The sequence below is a fragment of the Pithys albifrons genome, chromosome 11 (genome assembly GCF_047495875.1).
Source record: "Pithys albifrons albifrons isolate INPA30051 chromosome 11, PitAlb_v1, whole genome shotgun sequence".
Lineage (NCBI taxonomy): Eukaryota > Metazoa > Chordata > Aves > Passeriformes > Thamnophilidae > Pithys > Pithys albifrons.
Genome location: NC_092468.1, coordinates 22,994,019 through 23,021,280, shown reverse-complemented (window position 1 = coordinate 23,021,280; position 27,262 = coordinate 22,994,019). Strand labels below are relative to the sequence as shown.

General features: G+C 46.0%; 1 protein-coding gene across 7 annotated transcripts in view; it reads right to left on the bottom strand.

Moving 5' to 3' along the window:
- The window catches only part of MECOM (MDS1 and EVI1 complex locus), a 333,501-nt gene that overhangs the window by 41,747 nt on the left and 264,492 nt on the right, over window positions 1-27,262 (bottom strand). For 6 of the 7 annotated variants that reach the window (XM_071566409.1, XM_071566413.1, XM_071566416.1 and 3 more), the window contains exon 3: window positions 4,720-4,854. In XM_071566409.1, coding sequence (XP_071422510.1) covers window positions 4,720-4,854 — 135 coding nt within the window. Of the gene's footprint in view, window positions 1-4,719; window positions 4,855-6,457; window positions 6,963-27,262 lie in introns of those variants that run through there. The other variant, XM_071566415.1, reaches the window with a different exon arrangement.

The window sequence follows — 27,262 nt, the reverse complement described above, 5'->3', positions numbered from 1 at the left end:
ACACTTATGAACCTTCATTATCGAACTATGCAAATGTCAAGTGAAGTGCAGCCTTGAAAACTGGCTCTGTGGCTGTCCATAATCCTCTATGCTGTGGCAAGGAGATGAGTAGGATTTGACATCTCTCATCACAAAAAAGGCTTTTTTTTTTAGAGACAGCATGTCTTATCCTTTTTATTAAACATGAATTATCAATAAAAACCTTATCATTTGGTAGAAATGGGAACAACTAGTTGCTGGATTTGGTTCTGAACAGTGTGTTTTAGGTCATGCCAGGACAGTCCAACACCAAGAGTGGTAACACCACCAGTGCATCAAATTCCAGATAACACAGGCAGCCGTAGAGCCCAGGCAGGAATTTCACCCACAGCCTCAGCTTTAACTGCAGCAAGTGGAAAAACACCACTGAGCAGCTCCTCGTTCCACCACCCCAAGCTAACACATCCCCGCTCCACTGCAGAGAGATTTTCTGTGGGAGCTGGATTAAGCTTTCTTTGCTTAATAACTAATAACTCATAGGAAGAATCATGGCAGAACAGGGCCCCGTATGAGCTCAGCGTGTGTGTGCCCTCCTGACCCGCCAACAACCAAAACCTTAATTTCACTCTCTGACAACAAAGCCTCAAAACTATTCCTTAAATACACAACTTTTGCAGGTGGCTGTGCAAGGAGCCTCTGCCCGCCACAGAGGGGGGGCTGCGGCCGTAAAACCTGAAACATGAAGCTGTGCCTGCAGATTAAAAAAGTTTGTAAAACGTGTAAGATGGGATCAGATTTGGTGGAACCTACAGCAGTAGGTTCACTCCTGTAAGTTTATATCGCTGACATTGGGCACGTTGTTAAGGGTGTGATACTACTGGTTTTTCTTCCTTTGCAGCGGCACGTACTTGAGTATAAGGAAAGAAAACCAAGCACAGATGCAAAAAACCTACACCAAAAACCTACTTCAGCATGCACAGCAAGATAAAACCTCAGTAAAGTGATCTGAGCCACTTTGAGTTTTCCATGGATAAACCAAAGGGACTCCTCAGGAGCTGTTTTGTTAGGGGGGAAGAGACCTGGAAGCTCAGGGCAGTTTCCCAGCAGTACGTGGCTGTATCCCTGTCAGAACTCTGTCAGCAATATGCACAAGATAAAAACAATATTCAGGTGTTTTAACTTCAACAGCTACAAACAACATTTCTTAGAATAAAAAAATAAATTATATTTTATAGCTTGAAGGTGACCGTGATCCCAGCCTGGAATGTGTGGCAGCCCCTGCCATGCCAGTGCCATAGTCACCGCTAGATTTGCAACTGCACTTTCATTAATGTGCACCTTTAAAAATAATGCTTTTGCTGGGCTGACAGCGCTGCCAGAAAGCCTAACAGGGCTAATCATTCCAACGTCATTAAAAAGTTGAACTAATAGATATTTAATGATAACAGAGGGGAGTCATCCAGAAACTGCTCTTGAATCCTAACTGACTTTGAGCTGAAAAAATGCATTCCAGGGCAAGAACAAGGAAAAGACTCTCTGCAGCTCTGCACACGCTGTAGTCTCTTTGGGAAAAGGAAAAACAAGAGTGTTCTGGTTGTGGAATTTCATTATCCATATCCATCTTGAATTACATATATTTAGGTTAGATTGGGTATGACAGGAGATAATAGGGAAGACAGCAAAAAGAAATCCTAGATCAATCTCATTTGAAATTAAAAAAATCCAAACCAACAACAACAAAAAGCAGCTTTTAAACCCAACTCCAGCTGCAATCAAATGAAACATGAGTTGCATCCAGCGTGCATGTTTTGACTGCATCCCACCATTATCGAGCTGTTCATCTCAGCAAAGCTCATTTATACAGGCATAAGAAAAAGCCCAGGCCTTTTGTAAAGTTGATCCTAAGTGATGAAACCCAACCTCAGCCGTGAGTCAGGGGGTGGGGTGGTATGTCTCTGAAAAAACTCTAATAGAGAAAATGACAAAAAATGTTTTTCTTTCACTCTTTTTTTTTTAAATACAGCAGGTAGAACAGAGCAGAGAGACTACATTACACATTGCCCTGAGTTCATCTAAATCCTGCCTCAAGCAGTCTGGGAATCATACCTGTCTGTCACTCAAGCTTGAATTTAGTAGTATAAACTTGTGGGCAGCATGAGGCTGGGAGCGCTAGCAGGATCTTTTACCTTCTCAGGTACAGCCCAATGTTTGCTTGTGAATTTTACAGATGAGTTGAAGCAATTAGAGGTGAACAATTAGTGCTGATCGAGTGTCTGTGTCTCGGGAGTGAGCAGCGTCTCCGCAGCGCAGATGCTCTCCGTGCAACCAGGGCTGCTGAGGTGCTCTGTATTCCAGGGACAAGCAGGCAGAACTGTCATGTCTCCCCACCTGGGTGTCCCCCCACCCCTGCACCCAGCCCTGGCTGTGGCTCCAGCTGAGCTGGGGTCTCCTGTCCCAACTGGGCTGCAACACCTGTGCCCTCCAGCTGTAGCTACAACCACCGTTACACATCTTCAGCGTCACCTTATTTTAATTTTCCCTTTTTTTCCCCCCATCTCCTTCTTTTTTCCCCCTCTTTCTTTCCAGGAGCCACCAAGGCCGAGTGACCCCCTGGCAGCCCAGCACAGTCTATATATGCGCGCTCAGTCCTGCCTTGCATTTGTCACTCCTCATACACACACACGTTTGGCCATGTAACGTCCATTTCCCAGTCTGCCTTCCTATTATATTTTATATTACCTCGGGTGAGCTTGTGCCAGAAGAGAGCAGAAGGAGGAGCTGCTAGGAAGGGGTTTTCACTTTAAGATTCGAGAGCACATTTTTAGCATTAACTTTTTAGGCTCTGGTCATAAAACGCTGGAGTACACGGACGATTTTGTGGGTAAATGTGCAGCGTTTCCAGAGGGCCAAATGGACAACAACCTCTTGCTGACAGTGCCCAGCTCACAACATGCTACTTGAAAGACAATCAAATCTTAATTTGCAAATCTCAGCAACAAAAAGCTATAAAAATATGGAATTATGAACAGCACGATACCGTGCAAAATAAATAACAAGTCTCCAGTGAATGAAAGAAATTATTGGCAGCAGTACAACCACCATTACCAAATGTCAGAAATGTAAACAGTAAAAAAAGAGAAAGTTAAAAGCGCCATGACTTTCCTTCCAAAAACGTCAAAGCGCGGGTGTGTGTCTGCTTTGCAGAGGTAGATGCTGATGGTTCAGCCTCATGTGCATTTTCAGTTGCAGATCCCCAACACCAACCCAAAGACAGAGTTGCTTTGACCAAGGCATGTGATCCCACTTATGATCTTTGCTATCTACACCAGCTCCTTGTAAATGTAAAAGATTTGAATTTGTTGTTTCCATTAATCTATACAAGTTTCCTTTTCCTACCACTGTTTCATAAATGCTCTGCACTGACAGAATTTATCGGTTTTCAGTATAAAGTGTATTTCAGCTTGGAAAATATATCTTGCATTTACTAATAACGTTTATGGTTTCTTTAGTTAAACCAGCTGCTGTATAAAAAAGAAATTAGGTCGCTCTGTGCTATGTGTGCTCAGGGCTGAACTGGAAAAGTTGAAAATTAAAAGGATCTTCTCTCATGGTTTCTGAGAAAGTTGTTTAGACCTATTTTAATCAACCTTGGATGAGTGAAATATGTAACGCTGGGCTGGAAATAGCAGGCTGTGTCACATTCATTTCCTATACGTAAGGAATTTGATTAGAAAGAATGATTTCTAATTGAAGCTTTGTGTCTGGTTGTGATTCTTCTTTCAATACTGTCAGGGCAATTAAATCAACTAAAGATAATCTTTAACATTCACCTGATGCAGTTAATTAAGGGGTGAAAAATGAAACACCGATTAAATGAATCAAATCCTATGCTGCAGGTAGCAAAGTTTAAATTGGAAACAAGAATTCACAATCAGTTGCTTTGCTATTTTGGATATTTTACTTTAAAGAAGCAAAGCTTCCCTAACCTAACCGTGCCTATTAAAATAATTCATAATGGTATGTACTATCCGCAGACCAAAGCAAACTCTGATTTAAGAAACACCTAATAACTCATCAGCATAATTGAAAACAAAACGCTTTACTGTGTCCTTCCTCTGCCTATATCAGCCTTTTCCAACACACAAGGATAAATAATGTTTCAGTTCAACAAAACGTGGATTTCAGTGCAATAAATGAAAAGAAAAAGAAAACCACCAAAGACACTGATTCAGCATATTAAGTATTACGAGTTCCAGCAAAGTGTATGGGAAGGCACAATAATATCCCTGCACGTGTGCATTCAAATCCAAAGCTCCACATATGCAACTACATTTGTAACATTATGACTTCTGTGCCTTCCCTTCCACTCCTGCCATTACATTTATGTTACAGCTTCTGATCAACTCAATGGTTTAACACAGGAATCCAAGTGGACTGAAAATCAGTAAATGTTGGCTTTATATTCCTAAGAAAGCCACAAAATGCCTAAGTCACAATTTTTGTCAGTTATAAGGCAAAAAAAAATCATTTATGAATTGAACAACAATGTGAAAAATAGAAAATTTGGATTTTCTATCACCCATAATCAAAATTATTTCATTCTGGCTTTCCCATCTATACCTTATCTTTTGCCATCACAGCTAACAGGTCAAAAGCTGTTGTGAATTGCAGTTGGTTTTTTTTTCATTCACATTTTAAAGTTCCTTAAAAACGTAAGTCCACACAGTGAACACCACATACCTGATCACTTATTTGACATGCAACAAGGTTGTGCTGATTGTAGCATCCAGCAAACTTGATATATTTGAGCCAGTTTCCTACATCTGGTTGACTGGCATCTATGCAGAACTTCACATTGCAAAACTCATCCAAGATCTAAAAAGAAGAATATGAAAGAGTAAATCTTTCTGTCACTGGCTGAGTATACTAATCAAAAGATAAATCACAGGTTTCCAGATAAACAAATGGACAGTAGTACAATAATAGTATAGGTGTGTTTATTCAGAAATATGATTCCCTGGTGAGAGTTTTTTTAGGAATGGTCAGAATACACACATAATAATAAAAGGACAAAAAACGTTCTGAAAAATATCTTGACAAACATTTACATGTAATCAAGAAGTCTAATTACTGCTAGGAAACACTGTATTAATTTAAGAGGAATCTGATTTAATTCACTCATCAATAACTATATTTGAAATTATGATTTTAATTAAATATGATTCTGCCAGGAATACAACAAAAAATATTAAGATCGATGGGTTTGGTTTCATTTGAGGTTTCTGTTTTGTTTCTGGATTTATGTTGTTTGCAGCTCCCATTTAGAACTTTCCTATTTGTTGCTCTGAACCAAACTTTATTTGGTAGGTAGAGTTATTTATCTTGCTTTAATATTACACTTCCCAAACAGTCCTGTGCAACACTTAAATCCCTCCCCCTAATTGAAGCAAATAGCAAAACTACTTATGTCAAAATAAAGAGAATAAATGAAAAACAATGTAAACACTCGTTCAAACCATGGCAGAATTCAATACGCACCAATAAATGGTTCCAATTATGCAGACAATAAACAAATATAACGAGACTGCTCGTGGACAAGCTAAAGAGGATCTTCTGTTCTAATATTAAGACAAATTACTAATCGTTACAGCGGACTGAATATCATTATTTGCAGGTTTTACCACCGGCCTATCCCAAACTTCCCAGAGCATCCAAGGGAGCTCTCACTGCTACGTTGTAACTTCTCCGGCTTGGCAAGGGAAGCAGCAACTCCGTTTTGTTAGGAAAATAAAGGAAAGAAACAAGGTTGAACGCCTCAAACGAAAAGCGAAGGGAGAGGGAGGCTGTGCCTCCCGGGAAGCGCCTGGACCCGCGGCCGGAGCGGGCGCTCCCGGTGCTCGGTCATCGCCGGTGCTCGGTCACCGGGAGCCCACGGAAGTTCCTCCCCCGGCTCACGGCGGGCGATGAACGCGCTGTGCCCGCGGGGACGGCCTGGGGCAGCGCAGGTACAGCGGGTGCTGCCCAGGTCACGGCCCCCGCCGCCCCCCAGGGACCGGGATCGGGAGAATCGGGATGCTCGGGATCGGGCCCGTCCGTGCGGTGGGGGTGCGGTGGGTGCGTGCAGCCCGCTGGGGCTGCCGAGCATCGCCCCGCCGCACCCGGGTGTCTCCTTTTCTGCTTCCCAGAAGGGGGGAAACCTTAACCCCAAAGACCCCCAAACCCCGCGGCGGCGCCAGGAGAGCTCGGTCCCCGCGGGCGCGCACACTGCCCCGCCGCCCCCACCTCCGGTTCGTTTCTGGAAGGAGGGACATTTAATTTTCCCTTTCACACCAACTCCTTAGGAGGGGAGAGGGGCTCACCCCTCGCTCCTCGAACCGGAGAAGAAGGGTCTGGCCCGGGGCCGGCGTCCACTGACAAGGCAACGCGGCCCCGTCCCGCGGGGCCGTGGCAGCGCCGCTGCCGCGCTCGCCGCTCTTACCTTGTGTCGCCGGGAGCCCGCGGGGGCAGGCAGGGGGAGAGAGACAAAAATCCTTCAGGCAGCTGGAAGCAACATCTCGGCGTTAAACGTGGGTAGAGGCCGCGGCCGTCGGGGTCCGGGTCAGCGGCGGGCGCGGCGCGGGGCGCTCCACCATGTGCGGGGGGCGGCGGGGCCGGGGCGGGGGCTGCCGGCCCCGGAGGGCTCAGCGGCGGCGGGGCTCGGCGGGTTCCTGCCGGCTCGCCATCACCGTCCCCTTTCGGCCCCTCCTGGTCTTATCGGTTGGCTTTGGGGGGTTGTTCGCGAAGAAAGTTATCAAGGAAGGGGGAGGAAGGAGAAAAAAAAATAGAAAACACCCAAAACCCACACACAAGCCTCTTCAGGGGGGAAAAAGGGAAAAAAAAAAAAAAGAAAAACAACAACAAACCCCACCGCGCACCGCTCAACAAAACAAACTTCTTTCACTTCTCCGCCGGGGATGGGAGAAAAGTGAGTGCGCGTGGGAGGGCGGGCGGGCGGCTCTCCCCCTCCCCACCCCCGCAGCCTGCCCGCGGCGCTGCTTCCCCGCCGCACCCCCGGGCAGCGCCCGGCCCGGCCCGGCCCGGCGCGGCCCTGCCCGCCCCCCCCTCCCCGCCCACCCCGTCGGGCCGTGCCCACCCGCCGCTCCCCCTCCAGGCACTGTCTCTTTAAAGCGGGGCAGCCCCGGCCGCTCTGGCCGCCTCTCCCCCCGTCCTGCGCGGCCCCCCCCGGCCCGGGCAGCGGCGGCGCTCCCGGCGCGCTTAAAGCGACAGCGGCCCCGCGGCCGGGGGTCACCGCCAGGTCGCGGCGGAGCGGCCCCTCCGCGGGGGCGCACGGGCAGCCGGCGGGGGCGGCCCCCGCGTCCCCCTCCCGGCCGCATCCCCCGCCGGGGCCGGTGATGCGCGGTGCCTCGGGCCCTCGCCCCTCGCGTCTATTTGTTCGCCGCTCGCCCCCGGTCCCCGCAGCCCGGAGCGCCGTCGTGGCCGCCCCGCTGCAGGGCTGCGGCAAACGGGAGCCGCGGCGCGCTCGCCCCGACGGCTTCTCCCGGCGCTCCGGGAGCCGGCGCGTTAACCCGAGTTGTTCTCCTCATCGCGTCACTCTGGTTATTAATAACAATTTTTAATGAAATGCAACTTTTTTTTTAACCGGCCAGTTTTCCCGACTACCCCCGTTTGGTGCCGCGGAACCACCTCCCCGTTTGCCGGCGCTTCCTAAACGATTTTCCTCCCTTTATTTCTTTGGTAACGAATCCCATGAATGGAGCGGCGGGAGGCCGGGCTCTACCTGCGAGCGGGGGCGGTGGGGCCGGGCCCGCTCCTGTTCCCACCCGCTGGGGAGCGCAGCCCACGGGTCGGGGCTCTCGGGGCTCGGCAAACGGACCTGAAATCGCATCGCGGCGCAAAACCGCGAACATCGCAAAGTTTGAAACAGCCCGGGCTCACTACGGCGAGATCCACGTATATCTCTGTGCTTTGGAAAGAGGAAAAAAAAAAGAGGGCTGAGTTGCATCTTTTATTGCACAATCCAGAAGTGCCACCCACTTTTTTTTTTAAGTGTACAGATACATATATATTTCAGACTGAAAGTGGATTTTTCTTCCCCGGGGGGCCGAAAAGGACTGGAGAAGGAACACGGGGGAGGGCGAGAAGCCGGGTGACAGGAGATTCTGATGGATTTGTCTCAGCGGCCCGTTATCTATGACATTGACCTGTTAGCTCAGATAATGGCTATTGTCCGAGGGGAGAGAGATGGAAAAAAACCCCTCACGCAGTGGTAGTAGGTAGGACAGGAAAAAAAAAATAAAAAAAATCCTTTGTCAATAACCTCAAAAAACCCAGTGGGAGATTCCCAGAGCGCCCGGGCCTGGGAACCGGAGCCTGCCCGGTGTGCGGGGCCGTGGGTTCCTGCCCTCCCTCTGCTCACCATTGTTGGGGATTTTTCCCTTCTTATTTTTTTCTCCCTCTCTCTCTCTTTTTTCCTTTTTTTCTTTTTTAATTTAGCCATAAATTGGCCCGGCTCGCGCTATGAGCTGTTCTATTTTCTCCCTGTCAGGATGAGGGATTTGCTTTATGATGCATTGTGTATTAAATACAAGTAATCTGGGAAACTGATTGCTCGAGCCCATCGGCCTGATCGGAGCCCCCGATAGGAGCCGGAGCCCCCCTTTTCCCCCCTCCCTCCGCACTCTCCGCTGTGCCACAAAGGGAGGAAGCGCCGGTGGATAAACAAAAGGCGCTCCGGTACCGGCGGCCCCGCTCGGGGCTCCCCGCCCGCCGCCGCTGGATGGCGCTCGCCGCCGGGACACGGCAGCGCCGCCGCTCCCCTTTTGGGGGGAAAACCCCCCTTTTTCAGCAATCCCCCTTTTTAGTAATTCCCCTTCTCGCAGCGCTCCCGGCGGCTCGGCTGTAGCCCGGCCCGGCGGAGGGGAGTGCGGCCCGAGGAGGAGGAGGAGGAGGAGGAAGAGGAGGAAGGCACAAGCCCCCCGGAGGGGTTCGCGGCTGGGGGGTCAGCCTGCCACTGCCGCCTGTTGGGACCTCCAACATCCCGGTGCGGGGATGTGGATACACACATCAACACGCCTCGATGTATTTCTTTTTTTTTTCAAGAGAAAATGTTTTAAACATCTTTGTCGCCTTTCCCTTCTCAGGTTCGGTGGGCGCTTCAAGAGGCCCAAATATTTCCACAGGGTCCCTTTGGCAACTGTTTATTTAAAACAAGTCGCTCTATTAGTGGGGCAGTCAGGAGTTAGTACTCCAGTCTGCTAGTAATCCCCACCAGGCTGTAAACTGATGCCTCTTTTAAGCCTTTAACTTCATGGTCGTCCCAGAAGTAAAAGTTCTCCTAATGGAGACCCTATGGGCATCGTGCATTCCAGCACATCATTAAAGCAAAGCAAAGCAGCTCGGCCACAGCCAGATGAAATAACGGCACTGTCCACGTTTAATGGGCTTCCTGGGGCCAAACGCTGCCGAGGACAATGGGGAAAAATCAGACAAGCCGCTGGTGATTTTTTAAATACCATAAATGTTCGTATTAGGCTTAATATTATCCTTACGTTTATAGACAAGCCACTTCACAACAGTCTTTTTAAGTGGGGTTTAATGTTATATATTTCTCAAGGTGACTAAACACAACATTGAGCATCCTGACTAACACTGCAGGGAGTGTTTGAAATACCGTGTGAGTGCATCAAACAGAGAGAAAGGGAAAGGAAAAGCAAAGCGAAACAAGCACAGAAAACAACAGCTTTCTGACATATCCAAACGCTCCAGGACAGACCCGGGAAAAGACGACAAGCAGGAAAGGCTGCACAGTTTCTGCATGGCAATTCCTCCCAGCCTGTGTTGTGGATATCAACTTAGGAAAAAAAAATAAAATGAAAACACAAGTGTCGCTGCCAATTTCAGGAGAAGGCTCAGTATCATTTCCAGTCCCTGATGAAGGAGTGGGGTGGGCATCGTGGTGCCCCCCCACATTGATACCCCATCCCTGCTGCCCCTTCTGCCCTCACACACTGCCAGGCTCATCCCTTCCAGCCAAAAGGTGGTTTTCACGCCAGGGAGAGGAGGGGAAAATTAAAGGTAAAAAAATGTAAATAAAAAATTTCCCTTGGTCTGGAAATGGGCCCAGCTGAAAGCATGTTAATCTCCACCTCAGTAATTTGGTTCTCCTGGAGAAGACAGAAGCCCTGCTGCTGTGCCCTGCACTTCATAAATCACGTCTTTATGTGGACAAGGTCAGGGCACCTAACAGCTCAGACATGGGCCTTTGCAGTGGCTTGGAGGGCTCCGGCATGTTTATTCTCTCACACAGATCTCTGAGGAGCAGTCCAGCACGCTTCTAATTACTTTTGATTATTTTCATTTGCTCGGGTCAGGCTGGTTTTGCCGGCACTGCTGGAGGGTGGGTTTCCTCCCCCCAGCCCGGCTGTGACACGCAGGGGGATCAGCACTTTCCTGCACCCAGAACCCCCTTCCCCAGGGCAGTGCAGGGCTCTGGGGATCCCTGAGGCTCACCCTGCCAGCAGAGGGGGTCCCCTTTTGGCAGCCAAGCCCAGAACCTCCAGCTGAGTCAGGAACCCCCACAACTGTCGCCCCTGCCCATAGCCAGGTAGCAAGGGACATTCACCAGTGTGAAATGAGGACTGTGCAGGAAAACACACACTCCCTGCTGAAAATACTGACTGCTTTCAGGGAAGAAAAAAATAAACCCCACATCCTTGCAAAAGAACTTAGAGTGGTGCATGTGTAGGTGATAAAAAAGTCAAAGGACCTCTGTGATTCCTGTGGGGCCAGGGCAGTGCTCGGGGAGCTGTGGGGCACACGCAGCCCCCAGCCCTGCACAGAGGTGCTCAGGTCCCCTCTCTGTCTGCTGCATGAATCCCCCCTGGTACAACACAATCCCCAGGGCATGTGTGGTGCCCACACGGGGCAGGCACAAGCAAGTGTGCCCAGACACTGCCGGGGCCCAGGTGTGGGAGAAGCCATCCCTGCACTCCCACTGCTGCCCACCTGCACCCCCTCTCATGGTTTCTAACAGCAAAATGCTGCTACTGGCAGAAGCCAAACAACTACCAAAATACTCAGCAGAAAGGCTCCACTTTCTCTCTCCTATTAAAATCTAGGCTTTAAAATAGCATCTTCCCCGATCTCAGCTTGGCAACACAACCCCACCTCCTCATCTCCCATCATCCCGGTGGGACTGAGCCCAGCAGACCTGCTGCCCCCCTTGTGTCCTGCACCCACATGTGCCAGCAGCTCCATCACATCCCAAGGGTTGGGTCTCCCTGTGGGTATGTGTCATGGCTGATGGATGAGGGGAAACTTCCTGAGCAGGGGCTGCCTGGGAAGGAGTTTGCTGGCAGATACTGAGCTGGACTGCTGGGGTTCAAGCCTGAGTCTTTTGGGATCTCGGGTGTTATTGCACATTAGGAGAATGGAAATCACAGCAGATTTACCCTCTCAATCAATAAGGAAGATGTAAAAATGATTCAGTGACTAGTATCCAGCTGCCTGGGTGATTTTGCTCATCTTGAAGAGGAAACCCAGCAGAAACTGCTTATTCCTGTGGCAAGATGTTTGCCTTGCTGCAAACAAACCATGGCCCTCACAGCACACCCCAAAATTTGATGCTGACGGATGCAGTGGTGCTTATCCACCCCCTGCTGTGAACATGCTCCTTGCAATGGCAAAAAATCTCCTTGTTCCTCCTCCACACCTTCCCTTAGGTTTCCCTGCCAAGGTGCATCTTCTGGCACCAGATGCTGAAGCCTGTTGCTGTTTTCCTTCATGGTGTTCATTACTTCCATTACAGAAGAGTCTGGAAGCCTCCAAATCCAGCCTGGGCCCCTCTCACGCTCAGGGTTACTGTACCTGCAGGGTGAGACAGTCCCTGCTGGGCAAGTCTGGCATGAGTTTGGCTACAATAAAAGGTAGGGAAGGAACCTGCATTAGCCAGCTTGTCTTAACACCTACTAGACACAGGGCACTGTAAGGCTGCCCCTGACTGATGTGGGTGTTGGCCTTCTGTCCACCCAGAAGCTGTGTTTTCCTGTGCTTCACCTTTCTCATGTTCTGAAAGGAAGCCAAAATCCTGGAGAATCTGGGAAACTCTATAGGCAATGCCCCTATTCTGCATTTTCACCATGTGCTGGGAAGCCTGGAAGGCTCTTTTCTTTCTCAACCACCCAAAGACCTTGAGGATGGCCCTCTAAATCCTACCAACAGGACCTAAAACCCCCTGGTTTGTTGTTTGTGTTTTGGGGGGCGGGTTTGTTACATTCTCATTCATCCTTCCTGAAATACAACTAAATAAATTTCATAAGTTTGTACCCATTGCTCTTCCCACAATTTGCTCATCCAGAGGTGGAGCAGTGAGACCCATGGAGCACAGAGAGGCTCCACATGGGGTGGCCAGAGGCTTCCACCTGATGTAGCCACTGTTTCTCTACTTGAAACCACAACATTTTGCATAGGCTACTCTAAAAATGGAAGATCCCTAAAAAACACTCCCTAAGAAGGCACCATAACCAGGAGACAGGAAGCACAGCACAAAGATTTTGCAGATTTCCTATGTAGTATGTGCGTAAGAATTCAAGAAGGTTCCATTAACTCTCCATTTCTTCTAAAATTTTAATTTTCAAGCCTTCTCATTTGACAAATAATCTGAGCCTGCTTTGGAAGACTTTTTCCAGACCCACAGCTCTCATGGCATGGGAAGAGCCATGCAAGGAGGGTGTGTGACAGCAAGTCCTGGGGAATCATTTGGGTCTAGGCACTATCCAGAAGCTGACAACAGAGTTTGCAAACCAAAAGGATGGAAAAGAAAATAGGGAATCAAGGAAAATGTCAAGCCAAAAGAGATTAAAAGGGTTAAACCAGAACTTTATACAACTAGAATTAATGTGATGTGTAACAGGTAATTCTATTTTAATAATCAGTTTTAGGAGTGACTGGCTATTTTCAAAGCATTCCTATTGTAGCCAAGGTTTTTAACTAGGCGTACAAGAGTGGGCATAAACACCTGTGGACTTTATAAGAGTAAGAAGCAATTTATCACCCAATAAAATGTCAAACACTCATTTTAAAATTTTCAGGTTTGCATTTGCTATTTTAAACATTACACGTGTGGATGGTTCTAGGGGAGGTTCAGAGAGAAGGATATACATCCTACATGCAGAAACACACGTGCAGAAAACCAACATAACCAGCTCTACAGCAGGGAAGAAAACCTACCTGAAAGCATCAGTGTTACAGTTTCATCCCTCCTGCATTTTGTATTAAACTCATTGTGATCATCGACCAGAGTTGTCTAAAACCCAAACTAAATGGGCATTAAGTCAGTTGCCGTATGAAATTACTGCCATTCGATTTTCAAATAAACCACAAAACTTGATGAACTAACATTGTTCCAGCTGAATTAACTCATCATCCCTGGGAAGAGAAGGTTGCAGAGGGAAGCGAGGGCTCTAACAGCGATGATTAATCCTCCTCCTATTGCACAGCACTTGCCTACAAGTAGAGAGATGCCCTGCTAAAGGCAGGCTGAGGATCCACATTACCTCCAAACCACTGCTGTCCTGCCAAACCCTGACAGTACTGTTAGATATTATTTACATGTGAGCAGGAGAGAGAGAGAATTCCTTGTTACAGGCTTGTTATGAAACTATAAGTACATTAAAATTCCCATCAACGGTTCAAGTCATGCTTGGTAGATAAATCCGAGGACTGAAATTCAGGAATGTTAATTTATTCAGCCGGTGGAGGAAAATGCAAAGTTGATCCTTATCCTGTACTCGGGCAATCTCCCTGGGATTAAGCTCTAAATTATTCGGGCCGTGGGTGCCATGTGAGTGGGTCAGATTCCCCACCACAGGCGGGCAGAGCTCCTCGTGTGCCCCCACCCTGGGTGTGCAAAGCAGGGTCCTGGGCAGTAAATGCTTAACTAGCCCCGTGCGTGCCCGGCAGCCCACCTGGGCGTGCATGTGAGGTGCTGCTCCACATAAATTAGTCACACATGGCTAAAGGTGCCTGGTTCATTTTGAGAAACCTTACTCCCAGAGCTACCTGGTTTGCACTAAAGAGATTTTGCTCATCAGGAAAATTTGGGGTAGGGGAGGGGGCAGAATATATTTGATGCAGGTGTCCAAATAAACCTGTCCTATAACCCATGGATCACAACGGGTTATTAATGAAATAGCTGTGAACATCAGCGTATCCTTGTGGCAGATTTCTTTCATAAATGAGTTGAACATTTTCCAATTTCAGGAAAGTGCTGCTACCCATAAACTTGGAGATTAAGGGCTTTTTCCCCTAAGACTCAGATCCCTCGAGGCACTTGTGTTCTGGCATGCATCCCTTATTTGCCGAAGAAATTTCAAACTTGGTAATTTAGGACCATACTGATAAAACAAAGCGGGAAAGGAAAAAAAAAGCAGTTGGGCATGTGTGCATGTGAAGGAGGAGGGAGGTGAGTGGTACAGCTTCAGGCATTCTTTTCTGTGGCTTTTTTATCCACGAGTCATGCTGCAGATTTTGTGTGAGATTCATAGAGAAAACTTTCCCAAGATACAACATATAAGATGCATTATCAATCCACAAACTCAGTTTTGCAGATGCAAAATGACCTGCAGAATGTGAAGGAGGATGGAGGCTGTTTTGTAACCATTTTTCCATATAACTTATTTAAGCCTAAGATGTTGGGCTAAATTTGCCACTAGCAGAATTATGAGTTTTAGTATTATTAGCATTACAGCAGCACCTAGAGGCCCCAGTGGAAACTGGGACCCTTTGTGGGTAGAAAAACGATAAATACGAGACTCTGCCCTGAAAAGTTCACTGTTGGCATGGATGGGATTAAAAGTGTGCCAGATGGGAAGATTACAACTTTATTTTCACAGATGGAATAGGGAGTTCTGCTCATGGAGAAAACCAGTGGCAGAACCTCATGCAATATTTTCCCGTAGCTTTAATTCACTGAGATGTTGCTTTTTACTCCTTTCCTTTAACTGCAATGAACAGAAGCTCCTACTGCCCGCTGGTGCTCATGGCTTCCCATGGATAAATAGTGGGAGTCTGCTTGGTCTCTGCCAGTTAAAACAGCTCTGCATGCTTTAATATGGCTCATCTGTAGCAGAAATTCTACTTTATCTCCCTTTTTTAGCTAAGAAAATATTTCAGCTTTGTAAACGAGCAGCTGATGCCTCGGAACAGATCTTTAAACATAAGCACATTGTGCTGATTGGTGCCATAAATGAAAGCTCCTCCTATAGAATCAGTTTTGGGGAGGATACGTCAAACTCTGCCTTTGACTTTTGTGGCAGAAATGTGAAACGGAGTTCATGATGTCAAGTCTTGTTGCTAGGAGTCCCCCAGCAATCATGCAAGTGCTGAACATAAGATGGATCACGATCCCCACCAGACAGAGGGGGGAGAGAGTGCCCCGACCACCCCATCATCTGCTGCTAAACCTCACTGAGTGACTGCAAAGAGCAGCAGGGAATGGGAGTGTGCTCAGGATGGGCTGCGATTTTTTGCATCCACAGAAGCAGAATGAGGCAATGTGTTAACAACAGGTATCTTTCCACCAGGAAGGATTTCAGACACTGTATGATCCGTATTGCTGAGAATCCAATATGGTATATATGGCACTAATTTCTTTCCCTAGTCTTCCCTGTGCTGAAATCCTCAGATGGGGCAAAGCAGGAGATCCACTGAGGTTAAAGAGCTGTCATGGGATGCCCAAGCCTCAACTGAGGAGAGTGGTCATCTCTGTGGGCTTTTCAAGGAATTATGGTGAGATCAGAGCCTGGGAAGGTGGTCACAGATTCCCTAGGGAAGCATCAGCAGCTCCAAGTCCTGAAGACAGCACTGACATAAGACAGTTGGCTACCTTGGAGCTGAACTGGTGGCCAGAAGTATTGATTGTGCCCAGACAGAGTGGCGTTTCCAGCCAAAATTACTGTGTAGTCCTGGGATTGGACAGGCTGAGACTGGATGTGGCACTCAGTGCCACAATCCAGTAATCACTGTGGTGTCGGATCAAGGATTGGACTTGATGATCTCAGAGGTCTCTTCCAACCCAGTTGATTCTGTGATGCTCATACCAGACCTGGGCTGCCTCAGAGCTGTAGATGGAGGAGCTTCTCCAGCTCCAGATGAGTCAGTCCTAGATCCCTCCACTGCCTTCAGCTCCAGGACCAGGGGGCTGGCACTTGGCATGCTGCCACCTGGACAAGGTCTGTACCAACCAGAGCATGGGGCCTCTGGGAATCTGCAGGGATGGCTGGATATGCCAGATATTTGTGCATGCTGCCATTTTTGTGTTATATTTGTGACACCTCCAGAAATAAACTGGAGCCAGAAGGTGTCCTGCCAGGCACTATGAACAGAAGCTCAAACCAGTTGTGTGTTGCATGAAGAACATCTGTCAGCTTGGGTGATAAAATACAAATATCTGTCACGATATGAATGACCACAACTTTCCCTAGTGCTTGTGGAGCATTTAACAATGCTATAAAAGATTAAAGTAGGAGTTATGAGTGTTCATTAGCACTTAAGAATTACTTAATTCTTATTTCATTCTTTAAGTTAATCCATGCATTTTGTCTCAAACAGAAAACAATACTTTTAGATCCAGGTTGTTGTGGACCAGGAAATATTTCTATAAAAAGAAGAAACTGAATTGGCTTGAAAGATTTATAAAATGTGAGGGTTTCATTCTGAAATATCACTTATATGCCCAGAAATCTACACAGTGAATCTAATCCAGCAAAGGAAAATGAACATTATCAATCCATGAATAAAGGTGGGAAGTAATTCTGCAGCAGTTTCAGACTGTGCTTGGCCCTGTATGACAAGCAACTGGTATGAAACCTTTTTACAAATCTGTTAAGAGTTGTATTTGCTCTGAGTTTAGGAGGAAATTGTGGGGACAAAGGACACCACGAGAACCTTGAAGAAAGCAATAATAATGACAGCTATTCATCACACTGAGTTAAGCACATCCTTCCTTCCCTAACACATCTGATGGGAAGGAGAAAGGTCAACTCCAGATGCAAAGACTGACCAGAAACCCCCAAACTCCAGCAAATCCTGTACAGTGCAGCTCCACCAGTGTAAGGGGTACAAAAAGAGTAAGACATAAATGGGGTTTATATGAACAGGATATAATAAAGACCTTGCTGACCTGATTTCCAACCAGCCACGTGAAGCGTTTGATGACCATGGATGATGTTGTTCCAGGTGATTCTTTGCAACTCCTGTCAGTAGCCAAATGGGCAGAGGCCACATCTGAAGTGCAGTGACCTTGGCTTGCGCGAGTGAGGCCAGTAGTAAAAGTTAAACTGAAAGATGTATATTTTTAGAAGAATTTGTAGTGTTTGGACTCCAGCTTTAGATGGCTCAAGAGTATTTGGTAAGCCAAAAATCTGTTCTTCAGTTCTGGTTTGTTGATTAAATATACTTGTTACCAAGAACTTCAAGCAGGAAAAATGTAAAAGAGACTTCAACTGAGATATTATCAGCTTCAGCTGCAGCACTGAACAACTAAAATGTAATAGCCCTTCAGATCTCAAGTTATTTCCACTGACTGCTGTATAGTCAGCATGTTAAATCTGGGCAGCTCTTCAGGCACAGTTATTTGTGTGATATATACAGATCGATACCTATTGATTTTATAATTTTGATTCATCTCTGTGCAGTGATTCAGTTTCACATCATCTTATTTATCAAGCTCTTCTCTGTAACTTTGCTTCCAAGCTTCCTGACGCTTCCAGGCCACTCGAGCAGGATCCCATCAGAAGCACCCTTTTTGCACCCAGTGCCAGTGGGCACACACTTGGTCACACCCCAAGGAATTTTGTATGCAAAGAACCACCACAGGGTTGTTAATACATGAGAATAAAGTTCATAAACCTTTTTTGCTAATGTGATTCCACTATCCCTGCTGGATCTGGAGTCATTTCCCACCTTTCCGTGGAGGCAGACAGCACAGTTGTGTTTCTCACCCAGTGGCTGAGCCTTCAAACTTCCCTCTCTGCTGGCTTATGAAGACATGGAGGGGACAGTATTTTGCACTGAATATTAAGTGTTATTCTTTTTACCCCTGGACCTTTTTGGGGCTGTGCTGGCACCTGAAGCCCTTCCGTGCTGCAGGTGCTCCCATGGACACAGCAGCAGATTGAGCAGAGGAGCTGGCACAGAAATCCTGATGGCACTGATTAACAGTGACCTGCTTGCCATACTGGAGGAAACCAACACCATTGCTACTGCTGGCAGGATGTCAGGGAAATCCTGTTAACCCACTGCACTGCATATATGCAAATGACAGCAGATTAACGAGCTTTAGTGGAGCTGCTGATCCTGCTGTGCTCACACCAGTTTGCATCACAACAAATTAAGCCTGGACACACAAGAGATGCCCCAAGTAGAACTAAGTCATGATTCAGCAGCTCAGTTCTGCCCAAAGCTCCAGTTTGATGGGACAGGCCTGGTCTCCACCAGTGTGCCTGTCACTGGCAGCCCTCACACAGCATTGTGGTGGCCCACAGGGACAGGATGTGGGGCAAGAGTGGTTAAAAACCATCAGCTGAAATTCATGTAATGAATGGATTTAAGGCAAACAGGAAAACTTTATGTTGAGAATGCCCAAGAAAAAGAGCTGAGCTTGTGCTCCAATGCAACAATTTCCAAATGTTTTCACAGAAGGTGCCAAAGGGAGCTGGGGTGTACTGCATCCGTGAAATGGGAGTTATTAGGCTGAATGCCTTTGGAAGGAAAACAAAAAGGGTTGATGAAGACTAAACATTTCGGGGGGGCTCACACACTACAGCAAGACAGAAAGCACGGGCTAATTATAAGACCTATCACCATGCAAAAATAAATGACTTCATAAATAGCTTTAGATATCATGTTAAAAGCACCTTTGGGAACACAAAGATGCTATGCTGAAAGCAGGAGATCTAAAGAGCTGTTATTACACATCCATTACGTTCTCTGAGCTGTCGTGTTCACTTTTTGAAGTTCTGTACACATGATACAGCAAGGCAAAACATTTTATGTACCGTAAGAAATTTGAAGCAATGTTTAATGTTCAGAAGATAAAGTTAACAAAAACTACACTTGAGTGGCTTTTTTGTTTCTCTACTTTATGACCTCTCAAGAACTTAAGAGTAAAAGGAAACAAGAAGGAAGGATAAGCACCCATATGCTGCTGCTTGCTTTTTCCTACGTTGCTGATCAGAGCCCAGGGCAGAAATCATAATAAAAAATGTCTTCTTTTTAATGCCTAAATAAGAGCTGTTGAAACACTGATGGTACGACGTGTTTGGGGATGGAAAGCATTTGTTCCTCTTGCAGCTATCAACAGTCATATGTTACATGATTTTCCGATTTTTCTCCCTGAAATTACAGAAGCCCATCACGTCTTCACAACCATTTGGAACAGTTTCCCTGCTGTTTCTGCTTTTTCTAAAACCAAAACCAGCTCCAGCGATGACTCCTAAAAACTATTTCTACAAGCATCAGTCAAGTCAGATTATTCAGGTTTTCTCTCTGTTCCTTCTAAATATCCTTGGTCACATCATTACAGACCTCTTGATGACATCAGTAGTGATAATTACTGAATTTATTGGGCAGAGACCCCCCCCACAAACTTCCATCCTGCAGGATGCCAAAACACTCATGATGCAGCTGCTGTGGGCACCAGTGCTAGAGCACACACACACAAAATCCACTTTCTAACCCAAATACCCACTTCAAACTCAAACAGGAGCTGTGCACCAATTCATGTTGGGAAGCAAAAAAGCAACGTATGAAGAGTTGCTCATTTCCTTTGGAAGGAGAAGGCAACCACAAAAGAAAAAAAAGAGTAAATGTGATGTGAGATTGATGTGAGTTTTAGAGCATGGTGTAGTTCACTAATATATTGGCCTAATGAAGAAAAAATTGACATCTGAGTGGCATGAGCTCCACCAAAGTTAGCATCCTGCCAAACCTACATTGGATGGAAACAGGTGCTTAGTTTAAACTGTCAAAATCTTCCCCAGTAGTACATCTGTGCTACTAGTTATTAAGAGGGGCTGGTAGAAAGTAAGAAATTCTTTCTGCTGATTTCAGGAGGAAGATGTAGGAGAAATGGTAATACCAACAACATTTTACAAAATGTATTTTGCAATATATTATTGAACTTTTAAAAAATCCTATAGCCATCAGGATTATATTCAAATGTATTTTGAACAATTCTTAACACATTTTTGTGATGCCTGTTGTTACACTGAATGACACAATTTTTTTCTTTAAACTGGAACTTTCAACGGGATGTCTTCTATTGCAACCCTGCAGATTTATTATCTAATTCAGAGGTAAGTCTAAGCAAATTAGAAGGGATTTTAGGTGCTACACTATATACCTGCAATCCAAGTTCATGTGGTCAAATTCATTCCTGCTATAACTTCACTGAACATTTCAGTGCTTTTTTATTTGGGAAGGTTTTGCACTCGGATGGATTTATCCCTGGCATGGATGTTAATGCCAGAATAAAATTCAAATACAGCTACTTAGAGTGACACCCTTTGACTAAAATCAAATGTCTGGGGAAAAACAATGGGTGAGTGGCTGAGGGGTGGCCTGGTGGTGTTTTGAAGAGTAATATCCATGCAGGATAGATATATGGAGTCTTCTTAGCTTATTATGGCTTCCTACACTATGGCAAAGGGTGCACTAAGTTGAGAGGTGCCCATAGCAGGGCAGCAAGATGCAGCTCCCCTCTCCTACGTTTAAAGTGAAGGGTGTGATGGCAAAAGCTTCTTCAAGAGCTAATTCAAGACCCTCAGTCATCTTCCAATCATTTAATTGAAAAAAATATTCTCAAACACTTTCAACATTAAACTCTACAGGGAGCTCACATCCCTCATGACTGAACAGGCAAACCAACCCTAACCCTAACCCTGGGGAGGGAACCAGGGGGGTGAGGAGAATCAGGAACTCATTGGTTGTGTAATGGGAGTTGGTTATTGCATTAGCATTTCAGGTGAATGTGGAGTTAACATCTGAGCCTGTCGGGAAAGATCTTTAATGACCCATCTGCCCTCTGAAATTTCCAAAATCTGAAAGAACAACTCCATACATGTAACTGTTATGTGGGTTCACCACCAACCCAGGGAAGGTGTCGCCTCCTGAATCACAAGAGATGCTTCCAGTAACATCTATATTATCCTGGGAGATCCCCCAGCCACAGCCTGCCTTGTCCCAGCCCTGCTTGGAAGGTCTTCCACGGCTGGAGCACAAGGTGGTATGGCTGGAGACCAAGTCAAGGCATTATTTTATTTTGTTTTGGTTAGCAGAGCTGATATTTGGTCAAAGGCTCCAAACTGTGAAATGATGAGGAGCTGCCAATTTCTAAGCTAAATGTTGTACATTCATATCCTGCTACCACTAACTCCATTATGATTAGTCAGGAGTGAACTTAGAAGGTTCAGAAATAAGGTCTGGATAAACATCCCTAAATTTTGGATGCTTATCTGAGCCTGACCCAAACCCCCTGAGTATGCAGAATTGAGCTAGAAATCTGGCAAGAATGTTAATTTCCACACTTTTCATTTCTCTCTTGAAGGCTATATTTGCAGTTTAAGATATTTCCTTTAATTGGAATTAGCATAATACATTATTTCCCTATGGTGAGAACAGCTTTTCTGTAGTTACTCTGCCTGTTTGGATTTTGTCCAACAATGAACAAAAGGGGATGAAAGTGAACACAAAAATCCAAAGTAAATAAGTGAACCAAACTCTTTAAACCCCACAAATGGGCAGATTCTGCTTAAGGCTTCTCCCCAAATAAACAACTTGGTCCAACCCTAAAATGATGCCCTTTGGTTTGAACGGTGCCTCTGTACTCATGCCAGCCCTACCCTGTCACATACATTTGGTAAGAATTAACAATAATTTGTGCTTTGAGGTGTTTTGTACCCCTTATTTTCTGGGGTACATCACTGCTTCAGATAGTATCTGATTTGTTTAATTTCATTAATTATCAGCACCTACAAAAATATTGTGCCAGGTATGTCAGATCTTTGGGGATCTTGGAGTTACAATCAAAAAGTGTTTGACCTTGCAAAATTTATGGGTTGTAAGACATCAGCTCCATTCATATACTGAATTCTGTGACATTTGCTGTGAAAATGGAATATTTAACCAATGGAGCCTTTAGATGAGAGGAACTTCATGCCCAGGTTGCACATGGCAGGCCCAACCTGCTGTTGAGAAGACCCAGCCTATGCAGGTGCAAATCCAGCTGTTAGACTTGACCTTCCTACAGACCTTGGATTCAGCTGGGATGAAGACTAAAATGAAAACCTTACAAATACCCAAAGTGGGATCCTTTTCAAATCAGCCCCTTTGCAAATCAGCTGGTGATACGAGGTGTATTCAGAAGGATGTGAGTGACCTCAGACCCTTTCCAAGCGCAGGGCTGGGAAGGTCATGTCAGCACCCAGCTGCTCACCCTTCCTCCTGTCACTCTTCCCAAGCACTCCCAGCTCCCCAGTACACACCTAACTGCAGCAGGCTGTGCATGTGTGGGGGTAAGCACAGCACATGGATATATCCACGCACATCCACGGACCTGAATGTTTGCTCACATTTAATAATGAGTAAAACAAACAAAAATGAGTACTGACAGGAATGCCTGTTACCCAACGCTCCCAGGGAAGAAAAGCAGAGCCAAGTGCTATGCCATAAACAGTACACTTGGTAGTAAAAAAAATACTTCCCTTCAAGCTCAAACCCAGAACATGGCACCTACACCAGCTTGAGCACTGAAAGAGAAAACCAGCCTGGTGTTTCCCAGCTCACTGCTGCTTATCAGGGAGATCTGAGGGCTGTGCTGCTCCTCCCTGCCAGCCGGGACGGGGCCGCTTGGGAAAGGAGAAAATGTCATCCAGCTCGAACACAAAGGGCAAGATGGTATCTCGCTGCTGCTGAGGTGAAGTCATGTACTAGGAAAAATATATTTAGCTGTTTCTGGGCAGTCCCCAGGAGGCTGCAGAGCTGGTCTGATACTGGCATTGCCTGATACTGGCATTGCCTTGGTCGCCTGCCCAAAGTACTGCGAGAGAACCTGATGGCTGTGACCTGACGTAGCTTGGAGGGAAACTTGGACCTTCAGCCAGAGGGACCCCCAAGAGCACTGTAGGAAGGGCTGTGCTTGCACAGCTGAGGACAGGCATCACTGAAGATGTCAGAGTATGACCAGAAATGACGACCAGGATCATACAGATGGAAAGATCCACTGTAAAGTCACCAGAAACGAATGCCCAAAGTGCAGAGCAGAGAAATAAAATATCCCCATAGTGAAATCCTGACTCCATTCAGGGCAATAGAATAATCTCTGTTGCCCTTAGACCCAGAGGACAATCCAAGTGGTTTTTTAGCAGTCAGAGAAGGAACATTACCTGGAGTACAGCCCAAACTGCTTTGTTATAAACATGTTGTAAAACATGTATTTGCACAGAACTCCCATTGCATACAATGGGAAAATCACAGGGAAAGATGGGGTTAGAAAATACATTTATAAAATTGTAAAAATGCCACAGAATAGCACAGGCTGGAGGATGGTGGCAGTTCTACTCTCCTGGCTCAATATCCTGAATTTCTTCTGCTGTTTCTTCACTAATGCTACCATAATTTTACAGTTGGACTCATCAGGTGGCATTAGCCACAGTCACCCTATTTAATAGCACCGTAAAGCAAACAACCCAGAAGAGTTTGTCACCGCAGCCATGTACTTTATAAGGCACAAGTCTGAATAAATATGTAACTGTTCACACCCTTTCAGAAGTGCTGGAACAGGAACACACTGAACTCAGAGCACTGATTTATATCTAAAGCAGCACTGACTTCAAAGTGAGAGTGAGAACGTAGGTTAGATGGATAGTGGGCGCTACAAAGAGTTATTGCTCTGTCATTTTACACCTTGGAGAGCTGTGTGGGGTGGGCGAGAGCCCAGGACAAGATAGAAAACAGCCAGCTTGAAAGCATGGACTGGAAACAAAGGACAGCCACAGCTCATCCTGATTGAAAATACTGTTTAAAATTATAATGTGCACTATAAATCAAGATGAAGGGTAGGAGGGTCTCTCAGAAGCATCTCTCTACTTGCCTGGTAAGGCATGGAGCCCTTCCAAAAATAAACCAGGGAGCAGCAGCTCTGCTTGCAATGCCTGACCAGCTACATGGGACTGCATGGCTACTTTCAATGCATGAATTAAATCAGCTGAAAGGACTCATTGAATTTAATTGTGTTAATAAAAGAAAGTTATGCATCCTCACTGTCCACAGGGGGAAATGGTTTGGGATCCTGTCTTCTCGGTTTCTCCTTCACAGACTGGAAGAGCAGAGAGGATTATTTCTGGGCAGCTTCTTAGGCCCAGCAAGCCAAATTTTAATAAATGAGCAAACGTACGGGGTTGTCTGTGTAATTTTTGTAGATACACTGTGATTTACTTAGTGAAATTCATGTGACAAATAATAATTAGCCATTGCACTATAAACCCTCATTTCCAAACGGTCAGCACCAAACTGAAGCAGCCACGTGTTTAAAGGACTTTGCCTCTATTCTTAATGTCAAAACGTTAAAAAAATAGCTAATTTCAGAAAGGAATTATTATGGTCAGGTTGAGTGAGATTCACTCTGATGTACTCTAAATGACGTGTTAAATGATGATTTCCAACACAGCCTGTAGCAGAGAGTTTGTTTGGAATGACATTTGTTGTGGCACCAGTGGCTGCTACGAAGATGAATTTATATATACACTTAGAGCACCTGCCTGCGGAGGTGTCGGGGAGAAGTTCTGCATGAGCAGATGACAACAGATACTTTGCAAGCACTCACAAACTGAATTCAGGCTCCCAAATGGCAATGAAAAGGTTCTCTACAGCACTTTCTCCCCTCTTTCATGAAATGCATGTAACCACACTCTTAGCTGTTGTTATTAAATATTACAGTGATTTCTTCAGCAAATAACATTCCTTTAGCAAACAACACACACTGCTGAGGTTTCTTGCAACTTTCAGTTGTGCAGGTTTTGCTTCTCTTTGCTACGTGATTGCGAACAGTGACATTTATAAATGAATATAATGAAATTGTATTCAGACCTATTTAAGCACCAGCATCTACATAAACAAAGCTCTGATACTCCAAGATTAGCAGAATACTGATAGGAAGATAACCTACAGGAAGGCTGACTAAGGAGCAGTGATGGATTTGCCCACTTTTCATTCAGCTCTGTTAAGGAACCCTTCCCAGTGAAGTCACTTCTTTACCCTGCAAACATTGGGCTCTGGTTTTAGATCTCTTTGTTTTAATATAAATACAAGTGTCCCTGTCAGTACTGGAGGCTGATGCCACCTCCCCTGAGGACAGTGATCACAGTTGGACTTCCCTCTCCTGGGAATCCCTTTCTTGCTTTGCCACCTGGTCTCAGGATTAGGACTTTTATTTTTTGCAGAGTTTTGTTCTGGGATACTGTACTCTTATCCTCGCAGATGAGAGAGGCTTCCCCTGTTTGCAGCACATTCCCTCCTTACCTGCAGACTCACCACCCTTTGGGGATGACCTGAGACTTCCTCAGGTCCTTGGAGAGGTCCTTGGGGTTCTGCTCCATTGGAGCAAGAGAAACAAGATGAGCCCTCCTGGTTTCTCCATGAGGCCAGCTCAGTACTTATCTCAAACCCTGTGAGGCCAGCTCAGGAAGCTCAATTAGCAGGAAACTATAGACTTTTATCATAGTTTGGTTTTTCAAAGTTTCTCTGCCTGACTCGACTTCTTGCATGATGGGGTAAGTGCCCTCAGAAGCAGGAGGGGAACACACAGCCCCTTCCCTTATGGACCTATCCACACTACCATCTCTTTTGGCCCTACTGCACAGCTGCCTGGCCTGCCACCTCCTTGCCCAGCTCCAGACACCTTTCTAAGCCTGCTCACAGCAGTTTGGGTCCCCATGGTTCCAAATCTCACCTGGCCTGGTGCAAACTGCCTTTGCAGGTGAGGGATAGAAAAGGCCAAGTCTCCCAGTGGTCCTGGCACTGCTCCCAAATTGGATCAAACCTCCACTGAAAGAGCAGCTCATCTTCTGCCCCACTTTCCCTTCCCTGTCACACATCCCAGTTGTGCCTGCCACACTCATGTCTAAATAGCCTGTGGAGTTTTCCAGCCTGTTACTATGAACAGGACCCAGCACGACGCTTTCCATCAAATTCTTTCCCAGTTTCTAAGGCCTCAGAAGGTGCACTAAGTTGGAAGACAATGTTTTGCTTTTACACTTAGACAGCCCTCCTAAAATGCCAACAGTGGCTGTCAGTCCCTGGTGATTCCCATGGGTTTTGTACAGTGAGAACAACTTTCACCAGTGCACAGAGTCAAGTGGTTTCCCAAACAACACCCAGAACTGGCCTTTATGCTAAAACCAGTTGTGTCTGAAATGCCTTCTGGGTTCAGCTCATATACAAGCCAAAAAGCAAACGAGTATAACTTCCCAAGTGCTGTCTTTGCTTTCAGATGCTTTTTTCTTTACTGGTTTTCCACTGTCTGGCATTTACAATATACCCACAGAGGTGGAAAGGCTTCTATTTACCTCTCTTTCCTATCAAAGCTACTTTAAAGTTAAAGCACAGTGCTGTTTCCATTTGGAAATTTTTTTGTACAAGCCATTTACAAGGCCTTTACAAGCCGTGGTAAGCCGAGACCTCTCCGATTTCTCCAATTTACTGTGAAGGAGTCTGGCTGGCATGAAGAAGGCAGGAGCTCAACCATCCCACCCAAATCCCAGCTGGAGGACACAGTCACTGCTACCTATGGACAGCAAAGCTGCAGGTAGAGAGAAGGAAAGACTGGGAAGTAGTGGAAGTAGGAATCAGTTTGTTATGATCCAGAAGTTGTCTTCCTGGCTAGCCTGGCTTCTGACAATTCCTTTAGTCTGGATTGGATTGATGGCAGAATGAACAACTATACTCATTAAGTTCTAAAGATATCTGAAAAAAATATAAAATTATCTATTTCTATAAATAATGATGTAAATGTCTTCAAACTTTGGTACAATTCTTTTCTTAGTTTGCTACAACCCTCACTGCTACTGGTCCCATCATCTGGGATGGGACATATAAATGACCTTCTACTGTAGCCCTGGTCAAGGGAGGTTTGATGCCAGCTTTGCAGCAAGAAATCATCATCTAATGGCCTCAACAGGGGCTGAAAGCCAGAATTTGCTGCCATTTACTGTTGGCCTGATCTGGTTTC